Source organism: Cuculus canorus, chromosome 2 (assembly GCF_017976375.1).
Source record: "Cuculus canorus isolate bCucCan1 chromosome 2, bCucCan1.pri, whole genome shotgun sequence".
In the NCBI taxonomy this organism is placed as follows: Eukaryota; Metazoa; Chordata; class Aves; order Cuculiformes; family Cuculidae; genus Cuculus; species Cuculus canorus.
This window is the reverse complement of record NC_071402.1, coordinates 150,193,510-150,212,068: the sequence shown is the minus strand read 5'-3', so window position 1 is coordinate 150,212,068 and position 18,559 is coordinate 150,193,510. Positions and strand designations below refer to the sequence as shown.

The following is an 18,559-nucleotide window of genomic DNA, read 5'->3' as shown; positions in this document are numbered from 1 at the left end:
TCACAGGACAACCTGGTGAATTCTCATACAAGTGCTCTGCCACTGTAAAATCAACTGAACAGTACTGATTTCATTATGAGGACTTCAGGACCATCAAATCTACAACAGATACCCTAAACCAAAACAAGCAAGTTTACCTGAACTCAAGGAAGTGGGCTTTTTCCCAGTTAGTTCCTTAAAATTCCCCATGCTGATCCCACACTATTTATGGAAAACACTGTGTAATAAAAACATGCAGCCTTTCAAGTCCAGGAAAGGAGCATTCTTTAAAGAAAAATCACACTGATTAGAGACTTATGTTTTATTAAAGACGTATCTGTATTACTGTACTGCTAAAAATGTGGACCTTACATTACACGTTTTGAAATGAGAGAAGTATAGAAAACATGGCATAATGTGTGTTAGTAAAGCCGTGTGCCGTACTACCAAGCAATACATGCTGGAAGTTCGCAAGAGATACCCATGACAAAAGGGTATCCAGCAGAAAGTAACTTACAGGCAAGTTTCTTGCTGAGTCCAAATAGAGAATAAGCAATGCAGAAGAAAGCCCATCATTGGCTTGGTCTTTATCAGCTCTAATGCTTGTTAGCACCTAAACCAAAAACATACTGTAAGCCTTTATGAAAAATCAAATAATATTTTTTTCTGTCCCATTCCTGAAAAATATTTTTAAAACCTCTTCCAAGACACAAACCTTCACAAATGCACACTGTGAAGCACAAAAAGTAACTTTTCAAGACTCATATATATAATTCAAACCCATTTTTATGTAATCTTCCACCATTTTTAGACTGGACAGATAATAATATCATATCCAGCTGTATCTCCCAGGCTAAAGAAATGTTACCCAATTTTCTCAAACCATAACGTTAAGAGACAAGAAGAAGATGACAAAAGCATTTTAAGATCCCATACCACAAGAGTAGATTGACAGTTATGACTAGTTTGGGATTTCTAGAGACAAATAGCTTGGTATAAAGGTACAGGTCTATCCAAGCCCACACAGCTAGAGAATTAAAATACTTAACAGAAAACCCCACACACACAACAAAAAACACCCCACAACAATTAAGATTAGGATAAAAGTAACGTCTTCCTTTAATACCTTGTCTAGATTTTCAGCAGTTGGCATCAATGTGAGCCATTCCAGTTTTAAATGCAATTTTCCTTTGGACACTTCATCCAAAGTAAACCACTAAAAGTTAAGCAAAGTAACATGAAATAATCTGACACCAAACAATAACATGATTGCAATTGGTTCTTCAAGACACTTAGGAAATGCTAAGCTCTACTAGAAATCTTGTAGAGCTGAAGTCTGCATAACCTGAAAGATCTGATTCATTGTTTCAAATGTGTTATTTCACACTAAATATTACAACATAGAATAACAAAAACAGCGATGCAAAACTATGTTATAGGGTAAAAGCATTTATAAAATATCAAGAGAATTCTTTAAGTTCTGTAAAGACCTTCTGGATATGCAAACCCTGCAAACAATACTATAAAATCTCTCACATATAGGACAAAAATGAGTCTGCTGAGTCTAACAGTAGTTAAACCAGGCAATTAACTCTTCTCCCACAAGAGAAATCTCTCACCAAATACGTAATTTACTCTCTTCTGAATTTACCCACTATTAATCTTAAAATCCCAAGACACAAAGAATAGCATCATTCTTTGAAGTTCACCAGTCCAAATATCACTTAAACCCACTGTACTGAACATCAGGGAATCTATTTCTGTCACATTAAGTTTATTCATGTACATGCAGGAACTATCCCCAGGAAAACATATAATACAAGAACAGCTACTTACACATCATATGAGTTTCTTTAAACGAAAATTTAGTGAACACTGACCTCATCTAGAAGACGTTCCTTTTCCACTTCAATTAAATCTATCATCAAACTAGAAAAAAAGAAAAGAAAAAAGGAAGAATCAGTATTGTAACCAAGAAGAAAAACAAATCTAACACAGAACTCAAACCCCACCCTGTGCTTGCTGAGTATCCAGGCTTCCACTGAGATCAAAAGAACAGAATACTATTCTTTTAGCCCCTAAGAGAGGAAGAAGTAGGGAATGAAATGGCTGAACAAAGATGAATGCAGGATAACAGAAAATATGCCTATTCTAGAGCCCATTTTGTAGCTACAAGGGCAATTGGCACATATGCTCAACATACATATGACCAAATTCTCAAAACAGTGACCACATCCAACCTACCCACTGGAAATAGCCCCTGGACATACGCTATGACCAAATTCATGCTTTGGCATTGTTTGGGAGAGTGCTAGTTCACACAATTTAAAAGCGTATGAGAGACTCTGCTAAAAATTAAACAGGGCAGACAACTGCACGCCAGGGCACGAACATTTGTCATGTTTTTTTATTTTATTAGTACTGATGTACACATTACTCCACTTTCCCCCCCACCACTTCAGTGTAAGATTAGGGAAGTGCAAAGAAAAGAAGCCTTTGTACTACCTACTTCTTTATTTTTATGAGAAGAGAAGTAGGTACTGTTGCTCCTGTTAAGAGAGAAGGAGCTGGAAAGAAAAGGGAGTTCTACTCTGTATGGAAAGCAACAATGGGAAGCTCCAAAACTCTGCAAGAAATAAAGGTGACAAATTACTGGAGAAAGAAGCTGACTAAAACCCTGAAACGTTTATGGGTAAACACTAAAGGTAGGCCTATGTAATCTAAGAGTGAGTAATGTTTGCGAAGCATTATAGCAAATTTTTTTCTTTAATGAAATACTTAAGATCAGCTTTTAAGAAAAATAAACTATGAGCTAGCCATTTAAAAACTATGAAGATGAAGAAGATGCACAGTTATAAAGCTGTATTAACTTTGCCTGAAGAAATAATTAAGACTCAGTGCTAGCTTATGAACATTAAAGCATTAGGGCACAATTCCTAAATAAAACACCACCTTCTTTGCCCTCTGGTTGCCCCCAATACTTACCTTTTTAGAAAAAATATGTGAACATATACATGTGTATATACACACGCAAGCACATTTTTATATACGTATATTTACACATATGAAGTAATTAGGGACAACTTACTACCATAATTTTGAAAAGATAATTTATAAATAAAGAACTATGACTGCAATAAAATGCAAAAAGAAAAAAACAAACCCTACATAAAAACATTTCATCTTTTTTTAGGTCTGCAAATATATTCTCCATAACATTTACCTTCCCAGGAAGTCATCTTTATCTGGATCTTCATCAAAGAGCTCAATCTCCAGCTCCTGTCCTGGATGTTCATACACTAAGGCCTAGAAGTACAGTAACACGGCAGTGTCAATGGTAAAACTAACTAGTTTTTTTAAGCGGCATAGTATAACATTGAACGGCACTGCCTTGGTGTATTAAAACATATCAAAAAGCAAATGCTTTAAAAAAGAAGCAATTTAGTGAGTAAAACGAGTATAATAGCTTTTCAAATATGATTTGCTAACGCTGGCTTTAAGAGACTAGACAGCTTCTCAGAATTACTGATAGGTAGTCCAGACAAAAAACGTGTGTGTGTATATATATATATATATATATATATATATATATATCAATGAAGCAATTCTGTTCCGTCATAGAACTTTGGGCTTTTAGAGGGAGACATAAAGAAGCTCCCTGGGGAAGCCTCGAGAGTTATCACATTCTTTAACAAAAGAAACTTTAGAACAACTTCACAGAACTCACAATGAGGTGTTTTAATGGTTATACCTCATAAACTTCATTCCATTTTGGATTGAGATTTTCTTTGATGACCTTGCTTTGGAAAATCTGGTTGCCAACCCGGATGATTCCATAAGGATCTGATTTCCCTTTGACAATGCCTTTTAGGTAAGTATCTTTCCCTTCCAGGTCCTGAGCTTCAATAAAGTGTATCCTTAGAACACCCTGAAAGAGGAAAAAAAGAGTTTATGTAATAACCTGAAAGCTTCTTTGTCATTACAATTTATGCAATATATATTTTATAATTTCCACTGTGATTTCCTTAACATAAAACGTAGTGTGGACAAACTATAAAGTGGAGGGATATCAATTATGAAGAGATTCCTGAAAAGAAAAACTGCAATCAATCATCAGACACGTTGGTTATATGAAGAATTGCCATGCTACTGGAAGAGAGCAGCAGGAAGTAGTAACAACTTCCAAGTGCAGAATACAAACAACAACTTGCAGTGGTAATATAAAACATACATTAATTTTTAATCTCTCCAGTTGAACTATATTTTAGCAAGTAATATGTTTTAAGATTCTATCAAACCAAGAAAGTCCTTCTTGGCATTATTATAAAATGCTAACTTCACAGAAATTATTTATAAATTAAAATAGATTCTTTTAAGTGACTGGATTCATGATAACTTGTCCTACCGCAATAACTATATGTAGAAATTCACACAGATATGCATACCTTTCAACAGTTACTACTACAGAAAAATTAAATGCTAAATTATTAGTATTTACAGAAACAGGCTTACCTTTGGTATAGGAAACCGCAACTGTGCAATCTGCACTTCACTGACAAGGGGGACTGTAATTCTATTTGGAAGGACCAGGTAGTTAGATATTATATCCAATATTATCGTATCTGATAGGCCACTGTTGGAGAAAATAATCGTCAGTTTATTCATGAAAATTAAACACGTTATGTCACACTAATCTACTCCTTTTTCTGCTTAATAACATAAATGGAGAACGCATTTGTCTTTTAAAGGGGGATGAACAGATATCTGTATTTTAAACACTTTTTTTTTTTTTAAATAAAGGATTCTTGCCAAAACGGCCACCAGGAGGAAGCAGCTGACGCTGAACAGCAGAACCCACTGAGAGAAATATAAAATTCCCATTTCCCTGGACCACCACGGTCCCTCCTCACTCTTGCCTTTTTAAAGCCACCCAGCGTTGAAAGCCATTGCATAAATTTTCTTGCCTGCATTGCATATAACCAAGCAGATGGTAAACGTTAATCTACTTTTGTATTTCAATAATGACTTAACTGTCCCTGAAAGTTTGCCTAACCACTCCTGTACTGTTATGAAACAAGCTGTCCTCTGGAGCTGGGACGACTATCATTTAAAACAGAAACACAATAGAAAAAACCTTTGTGGTTGAGTAAAATACAGCCTAGGGGAGCAAAACAGGTTCTGGCAAAAAGGGAGTGGCAATACAATCACACTGGTAATGAATCATTTAAAAAAAACAAGTCTGTGCCCCCTACAAACACAGAAAAGAAAAAGATTTCCTCAGCTACAAGTTTGCCCTGTTTGTGTCTGAACGGACTACAAATCAGTATGATGTCAGAGGAACACCAATGGTTACACACATCATATACATGGGCCATATACATGGGCAAAAAGGCAGAACTGGAATGCTGCAATTTGCCACAGAAGATAAGTATCCAGGAAGACTCTAGGGCTATATACAAAGCTATATACAAAGATTCTGAGAGGCAACTATAAAAATACTTGAGATATTTTGCATTGCAGGTGCAGTCTTGCTAAAACTGATGGAGCTGCTTCAGCCACGAACGATTTCTCCTCCTAAACGTACTTTAAGATTCTCCTTTTACAGCCTTCACGAAATCGAGATGCAGATAACGTTTGATTACTTAGAGCATTTTTCAGGTGAAGCACTTGCTTGTAATCACCTTGTGAAGCTTTTCTAAGACTCAATCTGCAGTTGGGACCATCTCTGAGTCAGCAGCTACCACACTTATAGACCACGGGAGCTGTAGTGGTATGCAATATATATTACATTTTCACTTGGGTGTACATTTTCATCATGTGCAATAATCATATTATCATAGAGATGGGTATCAGAATTAACTCGTTAAATATGATCTGCCCCATTTCAAATTCACATTGATCTTTCATGACAAAGATCTGCAACCTGTACAGCCTGCATCCCACAAATTTTACAAAGAGAAACTGAACTCATAGGAGGTAGCAGATATTCTGTCTTTAAAAACAGGGAGCTGAAAAAGAACACTGAAGATTGTAACCAAGTAATGAACCAAATGAATTCTGAAACAAAACGACACTTTCAAGTTGTCTAAAACTTATCAAACCAAATATTAGCCAACTGGGATGCTCCCTGTTGGAAAATACTCTTCATGACTAAAAGGCAAAAATTACAATCTTTTTTCACAGAATCATAGAATGGTTTGGGCTGGAAGGGACCTTAAAGATCATCCAGTTCCAACCCTCCTGCCACGAGCAGGGATACCTTTCACTAGATCAGGTTGCTCAAAGCCCCATCCAGCCTGAGCCTTGAACACCTCCAGGGATGGAGCATTCACGACTTCTCCAGGCAAACTGTTCCAGTGCCAACAGAGAAGAATGTACCAATTTAAACTCCTATGTTGATGTGCCATTGATAAACAGTTTCTTAAGATCATAAAACTTTAGGTCATTGATTTTAGGTATAATTATATTTTCCAATTAAAAAAATGACCTATGTGTGTATTGCTTCAGATGATAGTTTATTATAGTAAATGTCTTCAAAACTCAATTTAATTGCAGAAAAATAATTGGCAGTTGCCTACTCTGTTGTATTACTCTCTACTCATCTCTACTTAATTTTTAGTGACAGAATAATCAGTCATGTATTTTTCCTGCATCATCTTTATCCATACTGCAGACACAGCACATCTCTGAGTGCATAGAGTGTTTTTATTACATCTCAAGCAACCATAAGAGACTTAATCTTCCCATCATCCACATCCCCACTTGACAGCACTTGCCTATTCTAACAGCCTATCTCCTGCTCACACAGATTTTCAACTCTAGTCTTCTGTAAGCTATACTAATGCTGGAATATGAATTAATTTGGTGTCCTTCTCCTAGCAGAGTCATTTACAAAGAGCAATGGAAGTTGGTAACAGCTGACAAGGAAGTTTCCAGCAGCAAATTCAGAAATTCACTTAGCTGAAGTCATTTGCAGAATACAAACAAGTAGTGCAGCTAAGAGCCACAGGACAAAAAAGGTACCTGTGGTGGCAGCAATCTCTTGTTCATCATTGTTTATCACAACTATAATATGTCAAGCTATCACACCAAAATATACAATCTGTCTATACAGATAAGCAAAAACAAATACAGCACTGAAGAAATCTGCTTGCAAGGCAGAGCATGAGTCACCTCGGTTACAGTTACTATAGAAACCATACCACGACTAGATGGCACCATTATATGCATACATGGCCAAGCTTGGTTGCTCTGGAAACCATAAACTTCAGACACTTGGTGAGACTTTGTTTACATCTGAGGTTTTTGCGTTTGCATTCCTACAAGTATGTTGCATGACATGAATCTCAAGAGTCTAGTAAGCTTAAGTACTAAATATAAATTTATTAGTGTTAAGTCAAAAGAGCAAATTATTACTCGGGAGCTGTATTTTGGAACTATTTTCTCACTCATCAAGAAAATCTCTTTCCTCAGAGACAGTCTTAAGTAGGCTTGAAACATAAGCAATTCTTGCAGCCATTAACCTACTTAAAGCAAGTTTGAAATTAAAACTGTTCAACTGGGCTTCACATATCTAAGTAAAGCAAAAACTGTTTCAGTCAGCACTGACGGATTAAATTAATACCTACATTCACAGTCTTGCTTTTAAACAATAAAAATAATCCTGGAGTCAGCCAGCTCTTGAGAGTATGGGATCCAATAAAAGGACTATTCATAAAATCCAAATGTATATCAGATCTGCCACTATCCCCTTAGCCATTGTCTCAATATTAAAAAGCCCCTGGGTAACTATTACAACTCCATAATTATGAATATATTAATGGATTTAACCTTATCAGGATTGCTGTGATTCAAAGAAGCTTGCTTTTCATTTCTGCTTCTGCTTTTTTCATTGTGGTTTTATCACGTACTTTTTTGAAAAGCTCTGATTAAGCCAGTCATTTTTTCTAGCTATATATGGTCAATTTTCTGCTACCCCATTTGATCTTCACATAATAGACTGAAAGCTTTAGCAGTATGTACTTAAAGAGATTAGGAAGTTTATTTCATTTGACAACTGTCTTAAGATATTTCTTACACAAGCAACTAGAGACGTATTGGCATACAAAGCCATGAGCCAAGATGTTGTGAACCCACTGGCAAGAAAAATGAGGCTCTGTGTCTTTCCAGTGTCCTAGGAGATGGCAGATAGGAAATTCACAAGATTCTGGACATCTGGGAAGGCTGAGAACACTTTAAAAAGCAGATTAAAATTTATCTTTTCAAAATGTTTTTAAAAAAACTAAGATATACTTTTGATGTACCTTTCCATGTAGTGAAATCACTACCTTCTGCGTATTGAGCAACTGCATATAATTCTAAATGAAAAGATAATTTTTCAGAGTAATTTAAACTAAAATACTTTATTTGACAGTCTTCAGATTTTCTGGGATTTATTTGGGTATAGAAGCATCAAACACTGCTTTATATGAGCATATACTCACTTCAGTCCTGGAACATCTAGAAGATTGGTCAGTCCAGTCCAGTTAATTTCCAAAAGCTGTGAATTACAAAGGTGGAGGGAAGAAAAGAAAGTTAGAATTCACAAAATTGAAGAAATAAATCTAATCACTATAGAGTCTCTTCAGTGGAGAGTTAATAATAGTTCCCAGAACTTTCTTGAACAACTTCTATTCTAAGTAATTTTTAGCAAGTTTGTACAACAGTTATAAGAACAACTCACTATCCTCTTATCCACCCTTCCACACATAAATACATGCATGAGCCCTCCATATATACATGTACATAGTATCCACTACATAGAACCAATAACAAATAATGAGATGTGGTCCTATTTTCTGGGGAAATGTTTTCATATCACCATAGACCTGTTACAGAATAACAGTCACCAATATGAATATTTAAAGTATAAGCTGATGAAGAATTGCATTTGAGACCAGGAAAATAACATTTAGAAGACATGCCCAATGGAAAGAATGAAGGATTGCGTTTAAAAAAGCAGGAGGACATGACAGCAACTTGGAAACACAAGGGAGGCTCTTTTCAATTACAAAGAAGCAAATTAATTCTACCACTGATGCAGTGAAGAGGAAAGGTATCAATAAGATTAAGCACAGAAGTGAGAAAAATCCTCAGAAAGAATTAATAATGATAACTCATTGTTAGATCATACATACTTCCTTCATGGAAAATTTTTATCAGAATATTAGACATACATATTCTATATAGGTACTTATACTGTGTCAGGGCTGCAGGCATTAACAAATGATTTCTGATGTCCTCTTTAATCCTAAAATCTTCTAATTCTAGATAACAAAACTAACAGCATCAGTTTCCTTATCCCCCTTCTCATTGAAAACCTTCTATTAATTCCATAGAAGTTAAGTGAATATAAGCAACAAAGAAATCCAGACCCACTCAACTACCACCACACCTCCAAATCGAACTAACCCAATGTAAGAACAACTGCATGAAAAAGTTAAAAAGGTTTTGAGATTCTCATTGCAGTGGTTCAGTTAAATGCTGAAAAAAACCTAACACAACTCTACAATAATATGTTGCATCTTTCCACAAACAGGCAAGAATAATCACCCTACATTCATCTTCTATTTAAAAAAAGCCCAGCACACACCATTGTTTTATAAAGGATCTATTAATAGCTTAATTAGTGATTTCCTTTGTGAATGCTTGGACTAAAGATAACACATGATACATTTACTTACATAAGCACTGCTGTTACTTAATATACTTTTGTAAGGATCGCAAAATATTTCAACAATGTTATCTATGAAGCACCTAGCCTGCCTGCAACAAACAATTAAGTGGAAAAAAAAAAATCATTATCCTTTCAATGGAAAACGTAGTAAGACTTAATAACTGAATGTTCCAACACAAAAGGCAAGATAGATCATGGGATGTACTGCAAGAATCTACATGAGCCAGCAACGTGTCCTTGCCAAAAGAGCGGCTAATGCTATCCTGGGCTGCATTAGGAAAACCATTACCAGCAGGCTGAGAGAGGGGATTCTTCCCCTTTACTCATCATTGAGAAGGCAACACCTGGAGTGCTTTGTCCTGTTCTGGGCTCCTCAGCACATGGACATACTGGAGAAAGTCCAAGAAAGCACCATGAAGATGATTCATGGACTGGAGTATCTCTCCTATGAGGAAAGGCTGAGAAAGCAGGGACTGTTTATAAGCCCAGAGGAGAGAAGGCTCAAGGGGGAATCTATTAATGTTTATAAAAACCTGAAGGGAGGGTGCAAAGATGACTGAGCTAGGCTCTTCTCAGTGCTGCCCGGTGACCCGAGGCAACTGGCACAAACTGAAACACAGGAGGTACTTTCTGAACATCAGGAAACATTCTTTTACTCTGAGGATGACCAAGCACTGGTACAGGTTGCTCACAGACGTTGTAGTGTCTCCATCGTTGGAAATACTTAAAAGCTGTCTGGACATGATCCTGGCCAACCTGTTCTAGGTGGACCTGCCTGAGCAAGGAAGTTGGACCACATGAGTTACAGAGGATCCTGCCAACCTCAACTACTCTAAGCGTCTGTGAACTTATTGCAGCAGAACACAAGCGTTTAATGCCACCCAGGGAATAAGATTAATGTCTTCCTAACCATGCCGTTCAGAAGGGTGGATAAACTTACAGACTTCAACAGAAGGCTCAAAATTTACTACTTTCTCTCCTGATACCAATTCAAAAAACCATTGCAAGAATTTTCTTAGCCTCCTGTATTACACTCCTGTGTCTCTGTATAGGCAGGAGAGAAAAAGAAACAGACTCCTCTAATACAGGCATCTAATAGACTCCAGTGGATGACTGATGGAAGCTTTCTCTCTGCTTCCATCAACCAAAATGAGTCCAATGGAGATACCACAAACTTATAGAAAGCAAGAAATTTATCTGTTTGCTTCTTTTGAATGCAATTTTCTAAACTCTATTCATGTTTCCCAGAGTCTGAAACAATGAGCAACAGTAAAAACAGTTTCTCATTCTGTCATTACAGCATCAGACAGAAGAGAAGAGCTCTTGGAATGACAGTTAAACTTCATGGTCTAGTTCTAGTCAATTCATTTTCTTACTCTGCATAATTTTAAGCTGTGTGGGTTAAAAAGCAGTAAACAATAAATTTCTACCAAAGGTACGTATTTTATTATATTTAATTATGCCTTTGTTCCACACTTTTCTCCTTGCCAGTTATGGAGTATTCCCTTTATCCATCCATCCATCCATCCATCCATCCATCCATCCCTCCCTCCCTCCCTCCCTCCCATATACTGATTTTTACCCAGGAATTCTATTCAATAACTCAACAGACAGAATACTGTTGAAATTATTAAAATAGAAAAAAAACCCAATATTTTTATTTTTCTGTTCTGACTCTTAAAAAACAGCTTCCCGAAGTATCCTTAGATACTTAGCCTTAGAAATAACAGGAGCTTTCTAATAAGATACTGCAAAATTGATACTATTGTTAAAACTTAGACTGAATTTTAAAAGAGTTTGCAAGCTTCATTATAAGGGGTCTTTTTTCCTTTTGATTTACTTTTCAGCACAATATGCCAGACACAGAAAATAATACGTCAAAGGAAGAAAAAAAAATAAGTAACATAATTTTGAACTTTTTACTAAATAGCAATGATTTCTTTTTTGCAGCTCACAGGATAAAGAAACAAAGATAAAATACTTCTTGCATGAGCTCCTGGTATGACTTCTGTTTCAGCCTTTATATAATTGGTGAAATGCACCACTGGATAAATTAAAAGTGAAAAAATATATTTGTCTGCTGGTAATTACATTTCACAAATATGGTATTTTGTCTTTATAATTAGTGTGTTCCAAAGTCATCCTCTCACTTTTTTATTTATTTGATTCTGTGTATTAAAATTATCTTGCAGGATGAACCAAAACATAGCACCAGCTACTATTTAATATAAATCTGAATTTTTAAGTTCATGTTTCCAGATGCACACACATCGGAGGTAAATGAAATAACACTATATGGAAAGGTATTCTCCAAATGTAATAGTAGCTCTAGAGGCCAAATTGCATGAACAGGTGGAAGTAGACAGCTTTCCAAAAATAAGTTCTGGGATAAAATAGGTGATTTTTAGACTCTAGAAATTTTAATGAAAAGTATCCACAAAGCTTTAGGTAATGTAACATACATAATAGCTGATAAGACTAACCACAACTTGAGTTTTCAGATTGGTTTTCATGTTCTAATCACAAGTTTTGACATTACATCATGTCACACTTTAAAAATCTATGTAGGCTACCAACACTCTGGAAGAAGTAATTTCATACTGTTTTAAGAAACCAGTTTATTACACAACTTACGCATTATTACATAATTTATTCCCTTTTTCATTACTCATAAGCAAATTAGAAGGCAAATACACATCATGAATACCTCAATAAGTGGTCTCTAACTTAAGGTGTTCATACTTGCACCCCATATTTAATTTTTACATACTGGTGTTTTCAGAATAAATAGAAAATGAGAAAATATTTGCATTTCCTATAATTTTTTTCATGCTTTGATTAGTATGTTGATTTAAAAACTGTGTGCAATAAAGTTGTATGCTGTCTCCTAGACAGACTTAACCAAACTAAATGAATTGAGCAATATAATGCATGTTGAAATTCAGCATTGAGAAACATCCCTTACACTAGACAAATATATATCAGTGGTTTCTGTATTAACTGTCACAACTCAAAATAAAATAAAAAACAACCTATAAGATATCACTGAGAACTGAAAGACTTTCAATTTATATGACTAAAAAGCATTTCAAAAGGTTACAACACAGCATATGAAATATGTACAGTGCCTATAGTACATCCTCACTATCAATACTTTTTTACACACCTCTGCTCAAAAATAAGGCTACCAATTCATTCTGTCATCAGTCCTTGGAGCACGAAGTAAGTACAAAATAATTACACAAAGAAACTGAAAAATAGCAGTCTTCTAAGAGTCGCCATTTAGGCAAGAAATGCAATTAGTACATATAATATCATAAATTTCTATTCATCCACTTATTGTACAGGAATGAATACAAAGATAGAGGTCAACTTCAGAAATGCTAACAACAAATCCTTTTCCATTCAAAGTTGGAGCTAAGAAATTAAAAAACATTACTAAGCCTAAGCACTTTATAGGATTATTAGAAGAACTTTGCAAATAAATCTTAAGCCACGAAAATGTTTTGGAAGGAATACAAGCCTTCAAACTACCGGCATAAATCGAGCTTTAACTACTGGGGTTTTGAAGCTAAGTTCTCCTGGCAGGCAAGATCAGTAAATTTGTCCACCACAGCACTTCCTTTCCACCTCTACCAGAAAAACCCAGCACTAACAAAGCTTGCTGATATCACTGCGGTAACACACACTCTCTAATCTCAGTCCATAGATACTAACAACAAATGCCTTTTTATTTTCAATGGGGAGTTCTTGGTTTTAGTGTTCTCCACCCACACTCCTCTCAATAAGGTTGTTTCAAGCCTGCACTTTTGGCTTCCAAACAGAAACAGGCTTCAGGATAAGACATGTATTTTGTAATGCAAGAAAACAGAGTTCAGGCCAAAAACTTATACCTACAAGTAGAATGGAAATTGCACTGAGAGCAGACAAATGCACAGCAAAAGAGAAGAAAGCAGTCAAATCTACCACATTGCTTGACAGGCAAGAGGGAGTCCTTCCAAACATAGTCCAGCTGAATAACAGGATTTTCATTCTACATTTTCGGCATTACCATGACATGATTTGCTGGAGAAGAAAAAGCCCACCTAACTTGTGATTTTGACAGTAAATTAAAGCAATGCCACCAGACTATCAAACTGAAGAATCCTGTGGAGAAAAAGGGAACAAGCAAAAGACTGCCAGTTGATGAATCATTTTATGAAGCACTGAATATAAAAAAATCCATACTTAAAAAAAGTTTTCACGTACAGATCTCCAAAATAGCTCAATAGTATCGTTTCCTTCTCTGTCTCCACTCTGACCAATGCATAATTCTCTTAATTTAGCTAAATTCAGGGAAGGCCAGCTGGTTCCCTGAGGCAGAACTAACAGGGCACTGGAAAGACTGTGCTCATGATGTGTCACCAAGTGAAACTCTGCCAGGAGGCAGAAAAGACGTCCTGTCTTTCCACACCACGTCTCAATTGAAAGAGATGATATGCCTTGCAGAAACTGCTAACAGCCAGCTCATTGGCCTGGAGTGGGATTTCAGACACCAGTTAATGCTTTCCGATGAGGGAGTATGTGTGTCATTTCTCTTTCAGTTGTTCTTCTGCTCAGAACAGTGAAAACAAATCATGTTTCCTCCCTGAAAACCAAGAAATTTGTGCCTTATCAATGCTCTGTATTGAGAACTAATGCAACACACGCTGAAGTGTACTCATACCAAGACAAATCCTTCCTACTCCTATAAACATTTTGTTATGCAGGTGGGAGGAAGGGAAGACAATCCCTATGTGGGAAACCAGTGAGTGTCCCACATTGATCAGACATCTTTGTACTCACAGGGTACAGCAACTCTGTTATTGCACCTGCTATAACAAAACATATTTACACTTAAACATGGACTTGGTCCAAAGCTTGAGCTCATGGGCTGTCCTGGGCTTACTGGTTTAGCCCCCGAGCTAGTGGTAAAGGTAGGCAGAGACCTGTGATCTGATGAAGCAGACATAGGAGTCTGGATGCACTGTTAAATAAAGTTTCGAACTACTAACACACACAAAGGACTAACTAATATACTGAGTTCACAGTGAAGCTGCCTGTAGTAGGCAGGGGCGATGAAGGTTAAAAAGGCTGCTAGTTGCTCCGTACTGGGCTACTGGATGTGCAACTGAAGCACCAACTAGTTAAGAGACAGAAGTTACATCCCTCCCAAGAGCAGCTGAACCTTCTGAGCAGAGAAGCCTTCATAGTAAGGGTGGAAACAGTGCAAGCACTGATGCAGCAAGGGCACCAATCAAACACCTTCTCTGAGCCTTTCTTGCAAGGGGGCAAGGACCTCTCATACAACAATACTCAAAACTAGTTTTCAATTTTTTCTAGTTGACTTCCGCTTAAATATTAGAGCTGAGATGTTTTAAAGCCTACCCCAACTATTTTGTGTTTTAAGGATACCCAGTGATTAGAAGTGTTTTGGGGTACCTTGAAACCCTGGATGACTTAAGGTCTCATAACAGGATAATGCAATTTTGGAATTTATGAAACATTCAACCAAAAATAGTTATCACATAGAATCATATTGTATATCGTGTTATATGGTGGAAATTCCGTGTTTGTTATTTCCCGTCTTCTTTACATCTTTTATTCACAGTCTTTGAGACTTTCAAGTATGCTTAAAAAAAAAAAAAAAGCAGCCTTCAAACACTGGAATTCACCTACATAACAGTGGCAGAAGCATCACGAAAAGGGGAAGGTTTCCAAAGCTTATTCAAGAGACAGCTTGCAGCAAACAGAAATGGAAAGTTCCCATATAGTCTTCATATGTAAAAGATGGAGACAGTTGGTTACACGTAATGCTTATTAATCATCTGGAAAAGCAATGGTAAAGAGAACTGGAGAACAAAACAAAAGAATTTGCTAATTATTGCGCTACTTCTTCTATTTCAAGAGGTGGTGAAAAAGGTCAAGAGCATTTAATGTGCAAGATGTGTATTTTACTGTTAATAAGGCAAAATAATGCAGAGGAACAAAACACAGTATTCAAATTCAGTGTTGGCGAAACTGTTCATGTTCAGTTGGGGAACATGTCACAATAAACACATAAAGCTCTACTTCAATCTATTACTACATTAATCAGTTTGATAGATCCCTGAATAAATTAAATGTAACACAGAACAAATGTCAGGATGCATAAGTAGTAGAACAGAACAATTCTGATGTCCATCAATGTCTAAACAAACAGTAATAGAACAATATTCCTAAAATCTGCAAAGACCTACAGCCTGTGAAGTTGGGACTTTAAAAGGAAAAAGGAGGAATACAAATTAGAATTGATAGGACAGCCTCATTCACCTTTTGTTAGAATACAAGAAACAAAGTATTGTAAAGATGTGACTTACATTTCCATTTACTATATTCAAAAGAAAAATCAAATCCAGCAAGCAGTAATCCTTTAAAACTTCCTGGTACAACACACCATTCACTGACAATAGCAGACAAGTGGGAGACAATTTTTAAAGTTAATCGTGTTACTGAGCTTTTGCCTTTCTGAACAGAGACAGTAACAACTCAGTTCATTTTTTCTATTCCGTTCAGTCATGGAATTATACTGGCTGTATGGCACGCAAGCAGCACAGACTGCTGCCTTCAGTTCTGCACCAAAATTAGATTTCTTCTATGATATTCACATTTTATTCTTTCGTGATTTCTTCTGTGTTACATTGAAAGATTTAATAAAAACATATATACCCCTGCAGCGTATAAGGAAAGGTAGGCTAAAAACCGATAAGTGTGTTTACATACTTGGTGTTTTCAATACCCTACATGACTTTACAAAGGGAAAAGACTGTACTGGAATGCAAAATATAGAGGGTCACGACAGAAGGCAGCCTCTAAACACTGCCAGCTTTGTGGCTTGATTTGGCTGCCATTAGCACTCCTAATTCTCAGAAGAGAAGCCACAACATATTTTAAAATGGTGATGAACAACTTCCTGCTAATCAGGTTACGGAAGTGTAAGATTTCTGCAGGACAAATTTAAGGTCTGCTGCAGGGCACAACGATACAACTCCATAGTGTAAATTGTGTTTCTTCTCAGAAATCTACTGTGAGAACAGGACTAACAAGCCCTCTTCTGTTACTTGTGAATTGTCATGCAGCAACACAGTACCATTTGTCTGTTAGTAGAGCCCATTACCACTACAATGCTAAAGTGCTAACATTATTGTAATAGTTTAATAAGTAACATTATCCAGTGTATTTCACCAGTAAACATACAATAAACTCAGCCTCTCAAATAAGGCTTGACTAGACAATACTGTACAAAGTAGCTATGACACTGGTTTTCATCGTTGCTATGGGAAACACAGCATATCTCTGCACAGAAACTGTGTTTAACAGTACTAAGTTCTTCAGTGGTAAATGTTTAAAGATTTAAGTGAGATAACTGCTGAGATAAGATATGTTTGGGGGTAGGAGAAAGGTTAGGCAAGTTTTTGTGCACCTTGCTATTCCCCATAGCATCAGCTACTCAAAGCTACAGTTCAAACTAATCCTCTCCACTTTCTACTGCTTTCTGCCCTTCTACCAGTCCTACAGTTTGGTTCACACCCTTAAACTGATATAGACAACCTCCTGACTCCTTAGTGAGCTAGCTCAAGATGCTAAAATACATCTCAAGAAGAGGAAACTAGTCACTTCCTGTTCTGGTTAATATTCTGCCAGCTGACATCCTTTAACCATCTTCCATCAGGAGCAGAAGTTTCAGCACTGGTATGAGAGACAATAACATTGAATGGGAGGGCACAGGGAGAGATGAATAGGGTAGTGTGGAAGCACCCACTGTAATGGCCCTTAAAACATCCCATAAGCTATCAAAATAAAAGTTATAGCAAATTATAAGTATACAAAGTAACAGTGCAAATAACTAATTTTATAAGTAACATGACAAATTCTTAACAAATATTATTATAACAGTACCGATGCTACAGAATTTATCCAAGTGTTTCACAAGCTCCTGTAACAGAGGTTAAAAAGTTTTGAAGCAAAGATATCAACAGTCTCATATTTTCTAAAGGCTTTGTCTACCAATTAAAACCAAGCTAAAACAACATTCTTCTGCATCCTACATAACCATTGTATGTATTTTTAGAGCCGCTTCACTAGAATTCATTCTTGGTAAGAACACTCCTTTTGAGTCTAATTTTTATCAGTATTGATAATTTTGTAAGCCACATCCAGCACAGAATTTTCCAGTGGTCATCACTATTAAATGAAACTCAATCAACAGTAAATAAACCAAAAGTACAAGACATAACCAATCTGTAAAGGGAGTATGAGAACAGTGCTCAAGTCGGCAAGTAGAGGGCAAAACTGTGAACACAAAAATAAACTTTGGAAGAGTTGCCCACTTTTCCTGGAAGGCATCCTGTTTTCCAGCCATTGTTATTTTAGAACAACAGTATTGGTATTTTCATGTGTCTGTTTTGTTCTTTTTTTTTTAAAAAAGAGAAAAAGGTTGGGTTAGGATATGCCTTCAATATTAAGTATGCCACTAAAGCTTGAAAATTACCAATCTGCAGTACAGCTATAAACCATAAACACCTCTATTACTAAACTAAAATCAAAATAATTAACCATGTGATATTTTCATAGGATCATAGGATAGTTTTTGTTCTAAAAGTAAAAAGATAACCACACATAAAGACGACGAATATATGGTAAATATACATAATGTTAATGTAATAGAAGTAATGCAGACTATTTACTGCAAATCCAGACTATTTACACAGTGCAAACTTCTCTCTAGTATTGGAGCTCTGAAATTGAAGACACTACTTTGAAACACTGGAATGCACATATTTCTCTCTCTTGAAATTTGTTAGATAT

The 18,559-nt window shown here is 36.2% G+C and overlaps 1 protein-coding gene across 4 annotated transcripts in view; it reads right to left on the bottom strand.

Annotated features, from left to right (window-relative positions):
• The window catches only part of ESYT2 (extended synaptotagmin 2), an 82,185-nt gene that overhangs the window by 21,580 nt on the left and 42,046 nt on the right, over positions 1-18,559 (bottom strand). For all 4 annotated transcript variants that reach the window (XM_054058125.1, XM_054058126.1, XM_054058127.1 and 1 more), the window contains exons 7-13: positions 8,463-8,518; positions 4,492-4,612; positions 3,731-3,907; positions 3,203-3,285; positions 1,860-1,908; positions 1,106-1,195; positions 497-592 (exon numbers count right to left, since the gene is read on the bottom strand). In XM_054058125.1, coding sequence (XP_053914100.1) covers positions 497-592; positions 1,106-1,195; positions 1,860-1,908; positions 3,203-3,285; positions 3,731-3,907; positions 4,492-4,612; positions 8,463-8,518 — 672 coding nt within the window. The remainder of the gene's footprint in view (positions 1-496; positions 593-1,105; positions 1,196-1,859; positions 1,909-3,202; positions 3,286-3,730; positions 3,908-4,491; positions 4,613-8,462; positions 8,519-18,559) is intronic.